Source organism: Volvox carteri (assembly GCF_000143455.1).
Source record: "Volvox carteri f. nagariensis unplaced genomic scaffold VOLCAscaffold_56, whole genome shotgun sequence".
Taxonomy (NCBI): domain Eukaryota; kingdom Viridiplantae; phylum Chlorophyta; class Chlorophyceae; order Chlamydomonadales; family Volvocaceae; genus Volvox; species Volvox carteri.
This window is the reverse complement of record NW_003307599.1, coordinates 606,146-616,990: the sequence shown is the minus strand read 5'-3', so window position 1 is coordinate 616,990 and position 10,845 is coordinate 606,146. Positions and strand designations below refer to the sequence as shown.

The 10,845-nt window shown below is 53.9% G+C and overlaps 1 protein-coding gene across 1 annotated transcript; it reads left to right on the top strand.

Moving 5' to 3' along the window:
* Window positions 1–2,737: 2,737 nt before the first annotated feature.
* On the top strand, window positions 2,738–4,401 carry VOLCADRAFT_76931 (uncharacterized protein). The gene is made up of 4 exons (XM_002955980.1): window positions 2,738–2,934; window positions 3,033–3,181; window positions 3,323–3,476; window positions 4,126–4,401. The coding sequence occupies exons 1-4, from the start codon at window positions 2,845–2,847 to the stop codon at window positions 4,279–4,281; spliced, it is 549 nt and encodes a 182-aa protein (XP_002956026.1). The 5' UTR covers window positions 2,738–2,844; the 3' UTR covers window positions 4,282–4,401.
* The last annotated feature ends 6,444 nt before the right edge of the window (window positions 4,402–10,845 follow it).

Below are 10,845 nucleotides of genomic sequence, written 5' to 3'. Positions count from 1 at the left end.
AAACCAAGGCCGTTGCGAAGCTCGGTATACGATTACATCGCTTTAAGCCGCTGTGTTCTAATCACAATTCCTTAATTACCGCGGAGACGCAACCGTCATCCAACCGCCATAAGAACTGAGGGAATAGTTTGTTTATTAGTTATTCCCCCTAAATTGCCAGCAAGTCGGCTACCCTGCAAGCTGCCCTGTCACTTGAAAACGAATATGTGCACAGCACAAAAATAATGCTAGGAATCTCATGTCACAAGCCTGCTCGGTACAAGGGTACGTGGTAGGTAGTGAAGGATACTATACATGGTTCCTGTTGAGATGCAATGGTGACACCAAGTCCCTTTCTCCAAAGTCAGGGCGCGGCGTTACGACGGCGCGGTTGGCAGGTGACCGGGCCTGCAGTTCGTAACCTGCGAAACTCAACACCAATTGCTAAATAATAAACCCGTAATCCAAATCACTCACGGAAAGAATTCACTACAAACGTAACGCAAGAATCAAGAGTTGAGAAAGGGAAAGGCGCTCAGACTGTTTGCTTGCTCTTGCAACCGCCGCTGCCGCCGCCTCCACCGCAGCCGCATCCACCACCACTGCTGCCGCGGTGCTGATGTGCCATCACCTGCATAGGTAGGCCCTCCTGGGTCCAGGCCACCATGCCTCCTTTCACATTGGTAACGTTGCTGAATCCGAACACCTTGGTCAGCCGTACAGTCGCTTGCCCGGAGCGCATGCCCGAACCGCAAACCACTGCCACCGACCGGTCCTTGAACTCGTCCAATGAGCCGCTGCGCGCTGCTGAAGAGAGATCCGGATCCAGAGGAAGGTTGAATGCTCCAGCTATGTGCCCGCTGTCGTACTCGTGCCGCGAGCGCACATCCAGCAGCAGCGAAAACTGGCCCGTGGCGAGGCGCTCCTCCAGCTCCACCACGGATATCTCCTGCGGTAAGTACGACCATTGCAGTAAAAGTACAACAACGAAAATGCTGGGTGTAGTTGCGCAACGAAAAGCGGTGGGCACTCGACAATAACCTCGCATTGTACAGTTGCTGTTTCCTGTTGCCAAACAGCTGCAAAGTGATCGCGCATGGCAGTGGCGAAATGGACGGAAAATGCAGCAGACAGGAAGGAAAGAATGAAAGAGCACGAGAAAGGGAACAGGGCATGGCCATGTGGCGTAGCTGATGGGGTGGCCCCAACTTTGAATCGCACGCCACGACGGCAGTTTACGTGTTGGCTTCCCAAAGGCGGCAGAAGCGGCCATGGCTCATCAGCGTCGCCTTTAGAATTATGGGTTGCATTCTCCTATGCAGTCCCATATGCAGTCTCTTATCCCCACAAACGACAGCCGCTAGTAGCGGTTTTTACCAGTAACGAGCTTTGTTGGTTCAAAATTTGCTAGCGGGGTTTTGGAAATCCGTGCCACTGCGGCTAACCCACATCACCGAACTTCGTTCTTTCACGGCTCTTCTTCACGCCACACGCACCTGAAACCCAGCCTCCGGCGAGTAGGCGCTGGTAGGGCTCGTTGTGTCCTCGACAAGCTCGGGCATAACGGCGGCGAGGGCGTTGTACGCGCCAGTAGGCCCCCGCAGTCGTTCAGGGTCATCCGACTCGGAACCGTCGCGGTAATCTATCCAAGACTGCGTTAAAATCCGAGGATGGGCGTACGAGACGTAACAGGTCAGACAGTTTTCCAGGCAAACAGTCTCTGGCTTTGAGTCGTGGGCGCCTTCAGATCAGCGAGTTGCATCGGCATGCCGAGGGATAAGCATAGTGCATTTCTGCAGCTGGAAGGTAGGCACGTCGATCACCGAACGTATGATACGGTACCGGTATTGGTCACGGACGACACCGCTTCCTGTACAACTGCAACTCTTGGGCACCTGGTATTAAGGTTTTTTAAAGCTTCGTTCCCATCCTTGCTTGGCATCATGGCTCGGCACGTACCGGTTGGTGCTCTAGTCCTTGATATCCGCTGGAGGAATCCTCCCAGGCACCAAGCTGAGGCAACTCTGCTTGGACGGCACCATCTTCGTCATCACTATCCTCCCAGATTAGAAGATGGTTACCGGTAAGCGGGTTGTATTCGCTCAGGATTGCGTGGACATCCAAAAAGCGTTCTTCGCTTTCTCGCTCCTCGCTTGTTGGTCCTAACACCTTAGCAACGCAAGCGGGGCCAATTGAATCCTGGCGTAATCCCAGACAATCTCTGTGGTGCACATTTGCCATGGCGTGGGTTGTCCATTGTGACCTCTCCGGAACAACAATTGCCCGACGGGGGCGTGCGACAGCTAGCCGTCCCACAACAAAAGATCCAGAAGAGTGTAACACGTAGGCTGCCATTGGTTCCGAAGGCGGAGGTTAGAGCAACAAAATCCTGAGTCAATCTTGGAGCTGTTAAAGCGATCAATGGTACGGTTGTAAGGCCCTCAGAAGAAGGAAATGACCACAGCCAGTAGATCTCCTATTGTTGCTTCTAAAAAAACTATAAGCTATTTAGGATTTTTGTGGATGCCAGCGGTTGTCAGTCATGTTATAATCCGAGCCACCAATTTACCGCAGTGAAGAGAGGTACGCCTGTAAACGCTGTCTGAATCGTTGCTATTTCCTAGTAATTTGACCCACCCAGCCGGTATACGTCGTCATTGGCGGCACATTGGCGGACGCTCCAGAACCTGTCGTGACCTAGAAGTTGAGTCGTCATGGCTGCTTGTCGGCATGCGTGCAGTCGTGCATTAAAGTCTAGTTGATTGTTGTGTTCGCTCGCTACGTTTTACTGAGTAAGCTTTTCAGTCCAAGAAGTGTCCCGGTGAAGAAAGGTTGTAAGCAGTAAGGAACTCAGATCGTGAAAGAATGCGTCAGCTAAAATATCATGAGCAAAAACTCCTGAAGAAGGTGGACTTTCTACGATGGAAGAGCGACGACAATGTCCGCGAGCTCCAGGTGTGTGCTTCGGACAGTCGTCGTCTACAAGTTGGCGACAACTCATGATTTGAGAAATCGTTGCTTTGCCTTGCTCTATGGTTTGCCGCCGCCGGCAGGTCTTGCGGCGATACCACATTCAAGACCGCGACGACTACAAGAAGTACAATAAAATATGCGGCATGATTACAAAGCTTACCAGCATGCTAAAGCGGCTAGACCCCAAAGACGCGACGAGGATAGAGTTGACTGACCAGCTTTTGGAAAAGTGAGTCGAGCTGCAGGCGTGGGCCCATGTCGTGTTCCGGCCACCCACCCTCGCCCTCCTCCCACCTTATCCCCCATTCACGTGTAGTAACTAGCACAGCTTCAGCAGCAGTTCTTGATCGCGCTATAACCCTGTTCACAGGCTCTACAACATGGGTGTCCTCCCCACGAAGAAGAGCTTGGTCCAGTGCGATAAACTGGCCACGGCCGCGTTCTGCCGGCGGCGGCTGGCGGTGGTCATGGTCCGACTCAAGATGTCGGAAACGCTGCGAGAGGCTGCCACCTTCATCGAGCAGGTGGGAGCAGAAGGGAGGAGGGAGGGACGCTGGTGGCCTTGCAGGCTGTACAGGAAGTCAGGTGGAACGAAAACGGATTCAGATCCCAACGTGACTATCCACTGCATGTACCCTACAGGGGCCTCGATCACTGCGGGCCTCGATGATCTCGACCCAGATCAATAATAACGCAGCATATGCTTATTTCACGCTTTTATACTTCTCCTGCGTAAACCCTCCTGCGTAGACTCAGCACAGCGTGTCGTCTTCATCACATCATCTTGCACAATGACATACCGACTCGATTTCCGCGCGATTCGGCGCCGTTCCGAACACCGCGTGTCTACCGTGGTCGTGCATAAATAAGAGAATTTTCCCAGCCAGAGAAAATCTTGTTCATTCGTCCTCAGAAGGTCATTCGTCCTCAGAGGTCATGTCTCGGGCCCCTAGCTTAATTATATTGAGCAACCAATAAAATCCGAGGCCTTTTTTGGCCTTGCGTCTTTTGGCCTTGCTGTCGCGAGTCATCGCAGCTGGCTGCACCCATATTCGTACAATTATCCACCGGAACCCCCCCGTCCACGCGATTCCAACAACCCTCCCACTACACCTTGGCGTGGGTTCCTCCCTCGCATCCTTCCCCTTCCCCACCCCTCTGCCGGCCGTGCAGGGTCACGTGCGTGTGGGTCCTGACACCGTGACCGACCCCGCCTTCCACGTGACACGCAACATGGAGGACTTCGTGACCTGGGTGGACACGTCCAAGGTGAAGCGGAAGGTCCTCAAGTACAACGACAAGCTGGACGACTACGACTTGCTCATGTAGTGTGCGTGTGTGCGTGCGTGTAGACGGCAGCTGTGGATGTGTGCGTGGGCTGGTGTACTTCAGGCTGGTGTTGATGCGCGCGAGTTGTCTACAGTTGCATGTGGCCAGGACGGTAGGTAGAACTCCAGATGCGTTGGACTGGTGGGGTGTGGACAGGCAGCGCAACGCTACGTCTGATCTGAGGCATCAACTAGGTGGCCGTCGTTGGTTTGCGGCGCATCTGCATCTGCATCGTGTATTGTTGTGGCTACCGGAATGGCGATGTGGGTTTTGTGTCGCGTCCTCCTCCATTCAGGACTCAAGCGGAACAGGAGGATAGGAGGATAAAGAGAGAGGCCCTTTGACTGCGGCTTGACTGGGGCTTTGTGTTGGGCCGGCTTTGGAGCTCGTGTGTGTGTGTGTATGTGCACATGTGAGTGAGGACAAGTCCCTCCCTTTCCTCTCGTCCTGGTAGTAGATATGCGGCTTGTTGACCTGTCTGCTCTGGGCTTGACGGCCATGGACGGCCTGCTCTCTTCGCATACCTTAATGCGCCCATTCATGCCCGGGGTGAGGGAAGGTTAGTTTGGATTTTGGAGCGACTTTGGAGCACGCGGCGGAAGCGGCAGGTGGTGAGTGTTTTGACTTTAGGGGGTGCAGGGGGAGCGACCGGCGGGAAGGATGCAGCGTTGTAGGTACGCAGCGGGGGAGAGAAAGGGGAGGGTCTTTACCGGCAAGTTGTTTTTAGAGATATTTTACAGACAGGTGGAAGCACAGACTTGTGAGTATTGCGCTGCCTCTTTTTCCGCACAGATTTATATGAATTAATTCCCTCGGTGCATCGATAGAGAATTCGACACGAGTTAAATGGTCATGTTGGTTAGAAACGGAGCTTTAACATAAAATGATGTTAAATGACTTGTGCGCTCACTGAACTGAATAAGCGCCACATGTTTTATCCTGGAAGGCCAGCTTGAACACACCCACCAGCGCCACCGCAGTCCGTCCGTCTGTCTGTCTGTGCATCGGCACTTTTTTAAAATGTAAATCTAGCAGTGTGCTGCAAGTGGCCCGCGGAATTTACCGGCGGACCTTCGTTACGTACGCACGCGCGACGGTCCCGTACCGCTTTTTGATAACTCGGGTACACGTTCGTACACATGCATGTGTCCCAATAGCGGGGACTGGCCTTCATACAGTAGCAGATAGCTCTTCACACAGTCGTGGTAGAACTATTCAATTGCCCTTCCACACCCGCTTTTGTGCTGTTGTACTGTGTTGGAATGTGGTTCAAGCCAAACAGAAAATTCTCGGTAGAACCGTAGGGAAGTGTGGGTTATTCACTGCTAACAAGCAAAACATCGCCTACGGGAAATTAAAGGCAGCGCACGTATGCCGCACGTATTCTACGATACCGGGCAGCTGTATACCCCATGGCTTACGATTGCGGACCTTTTCTCGTCGTTACTTACACACATACAGATCAGGTCCATTGGCATGGTCGCCATTGGCATGGCCAGGGCTTTCCAAATTTGTGGTGTGTGAGATGCAACAATGCCAGGGAGAAAAACAAACCGTCGTGATTGGAGCCTGCTGATGATTCCAGTATATATATGCATATGCCAGGTCTTCGGAGGCGAAAATACGGCACATGCAGCCACAAGGAGCTTGCCGCCAAAAGCGAGGGTAAACGCCATCAAACATTTATGGAAAGGTCATATCACCCGTTTTACTAAAAACCGAAGTCGATGGGAAGGAGCGAAGGAGAGGACTCCTTGGCCCCGTCTGTGTACGAGACAGGAAATTAATTGCTTTTCGACTTTCCCGCAAAGTCCCAACAGGTCATAGAAACTACCAATCGGCACAACGGTTATAACCCCTTAGATTTGACATCCAGCCCGCCGTACTGATTGTCGTAGGTACGGCAATCGTGGGTTAGCATTCGCCGTCCGTGCGCATTAGGCCCATAAAACTAGGCGAACCGAAGATTCTGTAACTCGTATAAAGGACGTTAGCCAGGGTTCCTGCAGTATAACAGTCCTTCACTTTCCACTTCATCCCACCGCACACTGTCCTTCAACTCATGAATGCAAACAGACATATTACCGTCCCTCGCGCATGACCCCATAAAACCCCCAGTATTACTTCCCCCAAGCAAAACAAAACACTCTCTTCACAAGGCGACACATTATCATGCAACTTGGCTATTTAACACACACACACACACACCAGATAGCTTCTACGCCCCGCAGACGCCGCATGCCCGTGCGAATGCTACATCATCATCATCATCGTCACCATAATAGTAATAACAGCTCCTCTGACCGAGTTCGGCAATAATCTCACTCATCCTTCTGTGAAATGTCATCAGGCATACCACGATCAGAGGCCTTCATGGCACGAACCATCATCTGTACTACATGCGCCACATGCGATAATCTGTATGTGGAGGCATGCAAAATATCCCCTCGCGTCCCATATCGCACTCCATCTACTCCATCCCAAAATATCTGTCCACTCCTGTTACGACTTTCACTCCTCGCACACAGGGCCGCAGCAGCCGGCACAGTTCCAAGCTCCTTTAACAGAATACACAAGCACCGCCGCCTATATGCATACTCGACCACATCCGCACACAATTAAACTGCCTGCCTGCCTGTTTGTCTGTCTCCCACCTTGTCAGAATGCTTCCTTCAGGATGCTTCGTTCCAGCCCACCACACACAAACCGCTCAAACGGCTGATCGCCAGTTCGATTCCAGGCCATGACAAAATGTGGTCACATTATGTCAGGAGCATCATACTCAACACCAACTCAACGCGCCCTCTCCACTCTCATGCATTGTCTATCTGTCTGTCTGTCTGTACCAATAAGGTGGTCTTCAACCCGAGACGAGCAGCCTGGTTCTATGCAATTCAGTTCCGTACAATCCGCTCAATTCGGTCCAGTTCCGTACGATCCCGCTCGGTCCGCCAGTAAGAATTTCGATCGTCTATAGACCATGCGCACTGCCGTGGTATATTAGGTGGGGGCCGTCCCTTCCTAAGCATACCAGGGTGCGCCCTATAGACAGTCAAAAATGTTTTTACAGACGTCCTTAGTCCGTTTGCCGCATGACACAACTGCCATGCACATGCACATACACACGTAAGCACGGCAGTGCAAACAGGTCCGCAACTCTTTCTCCCCCCTTCGTGTAAACTCGTGTCCACCTCATACAAAGCAACGCATGCATACACAACTTGGGAGCGTTTCTTCCTTCCTCCCCATCTTCTTACCTTTCGCAACCTCCCTTGATCTATCGATCGAGTTCTGCACACACAGGCACACAGAGAGACATACAGAGACACAAACACAGACACACACGCATACACACAGAGGATTGCGCGCCCTCGGTCGAGCAGGAGGGGACTGTGGCCCCTCACGCCCTCTCCTCCCGCTAAGGAGAGAGTGCAGAGACGCAAGCACACACACACATGGGGTCCGTGTATATGCGGTAAACAGGTGCCTCTGCCCCCAGGTGCACTTCCATCACCATCACCACCGGCCGGAAACCTCATCTGAGAGGTTCCTTCGGTGAACAGAGCACAGGGGGTCATCCAGGGAGGCTCCCGTTCGCATTTATAACTTTAATAACCACCTCAACCTCCTACAACCACCTCAACCTCCTACAACCACCTCAACCTCCTACAACCACCTCAACCTCCTACACCCACCTGGTACGCTAAAGATTACAAAGGGCGAACAAAGGGCGAATGTCGGTGTTCCGGCCCCTCGTCCTCCTCAAAGGCGAGCTGCTTGCCGGCAGCCACGGCGATGGCGTCCCGAATGGCAATGGCCCACTCGCAACACTCCTCAACGCTGCTCGCCTGAATGAAAGAGAGCAAGAGGAGCAGCAGCAACAGCAGGAGGAGCCAGGACGGAGCCGTTGCGCTCGACAGACAGCACCAGCCGTAGCAGTAGCAGTAGCAGTAGCAGCAGTGACATGGTGGGCGAAGCAAAACAGCCATTTCGTCGTCAATCGGCTGCAGAAGACGTCACGTGGGTGAGCGCTACCGTGGGTCAACGGCTCCGGGGCACCTGGCGCCCACAACCCTCACTAAAAAGGCAGTCATCGGCCACTGCTACTCACAACAGCAGCAGAAGTAAAAAGAAGAAGAAGGAGGAGAAGGAGCAGCAGCTGCAGAAGAAGGAGGAGAAGGAGAAGAAGGAGGAGACGGAAAAAGCCGACACCAAGAGATTCAGCAGCCACGCGCCACGAGACGAGAGCGCGGCGGGCCGGCATGTCCCCAGGCCAGTGCCCCCCTTTCCCCCTTACTCACTCGCTCGCTCATCACCCACTCGTTCATCACTCACTCACTCGCTCACTCACTCGCTCACCCACTCGCTCACTCACCCGCTCGCTCGCTTGCTCACTCACCCGCTCACTCACCCGCTCACTCGCTTGCTCACTCGCTCACTCACTCGCTTGCTCACTCGCTCACTCACTCGCTTGCTCACTCGCTCACTCACTCGCTTGCTCACTCGCTCACTCACTCGCTTGCTCACTCGCTCACTCACTCGCTTGCTCACTCGCTCACTCACTCGCTTGCTCACTCACCCGCTCACCCACTCGTTCATCACTCACTCACTCGCTCACTCACTCGCTCACTCGCTTGCTCACTCACCCGCTCACTCGCTTGCTCACTCACCCGCTCACTCGCTTGCTCACTCGCGCACTCACTCGCTTGCTCACTCGCTCACTCACTCGCTTGCTCACTCACCCGCTCACCCACTCGTTCATCACTCACTCACTCGCTCACTCACTCGCTCACTCGCTTGCTCACTCACCCGCTCACTCGCTTGCTCACTCACCCGCTCACTCGCTTGCTCACTCGCTCACCCACTCGCTTACTCACTCGCTCACTCACTCACTCACTCGCTCACTCACTCACTCGCTCACTCACTCGCTCAATCACTCGCTCACCTGGAAGGACAGTCTCCGCCCCCGTATTCCCCCGAGCCAGCTGGATCCCTTGGGCATCTCCAAAATATTGAAGCGGGGGGCCTGGGGGCAGCACAGCCGGGTTAGGTAGGCGGGTAGGTGGGTAGGTAGGTGGATGGGTATAGGCGGGTGGGTAGATACGGGTGGGTAAATACGGGGTAGAGCCAGGGAAAAAGGCCGGCAAGGGGACTTATGTGACGTCAACTGGCGACTGCTTGCATCCCAGGGTGCAGCACTCCACTCCCAAGGCCTCACAAATCGGACACGCTGCAAAGACCAGCCTCAGAAGGAGATCCCACTCTCCCACCACACACCTTGCCCGCCTCAAAAGTGGATCGCCCCAACGCCAACGAGTCCAGCGGGCGGACCTCCTCTGCGCGCGTGACCCAGTGGAGGTAGCCTGTTTAGGCCACATGCAAGGTATTGAGGAGGGTCCCATGGGTCAGATCAGGGCGTGTGTCAGGGCGAGATCAGGAGGCGGCCTGATGGGGCAGCGAGAGGATCGGAGAAACTGATGACGACGACGATGATGATAATGATAATGATGATGATGATCGTCATCGCCATGATCATCATTATCATTGTATTGTGATATACATCATCACATCATTATCACCGCCGGGTGGAGACGCCGGAGAGCGCTGGACATGATACGTACCACCATCCACTGCGAAGCCACAGAGACCCACTATGTATGTATGTATGTACGTATGTATGTATGTATGTATGTATGTATGTATGTATGTATGTATGTATGTATGTATGTATGTATGTATGACTTAGATTACACTGTGGGCCGCGAGAGCCGGGGGCCGAAGCCGAAACACAGCGCAAGGGTCGGGAGCACACATGTATGTATGTATGTATGGGCCCATTTGAACGCAAGCAACAATAGCACCAGCAGCAGCAGCAGCAGTGGCAGCAGTACCACCGCCACGAAGCCCGACGAGTCATCCCGGGCTGGGGAGGTCACCAAGCTCAAAAATCCTCACGCAAAAAAAGAGCGCAAAGAGCTCACACCACAAGACGCCAAACAGCCTCCTGAGACTACTACCCTCCTCCGCCTCTCCCTCCCTGGGCTAGTCCAGGGGAGATAGCACCCGTCGGGGGGGTAACACCGCACAAGTCCGCGCCCTTCCACAGCACTGGGTCTAACTTGAAAAGTACTCAAACGGGAAGACCCTGCGGCAACGCAGGGCGATCAAGCCTCCGGAAACCACAAGGGGGGAGGGTAGCCAGCTCGGCGCCCCCCCAATACCGCTCTACCAAGACGGCTGGTTCCCAAGATCCTATCTCACCTAGACGCCGCAACACGAAAAACCCGGTCTCGTACCCTGAAGAACCTAGTCCTGCACCACGCGCGCACCTTCGAGTACGGCCCCCCCTTCTGGGTGCCCACCTCCCCCTCATCCGCGCCCTCGCTACGGCCACCTGTTTCCACTCACCACCCCTCAACCCTACATCCTCTTGGTGCTCTCTCTGCCTCTTCCCCTCCCCCCCCGGCTCTCCCCGCCCTTTCCCCGCCCTTTCCCCGGTTATGTATGTATGTATGTATGTATGTATGTATGTATGTATGTATGTATGTATGTATGTATGCATGT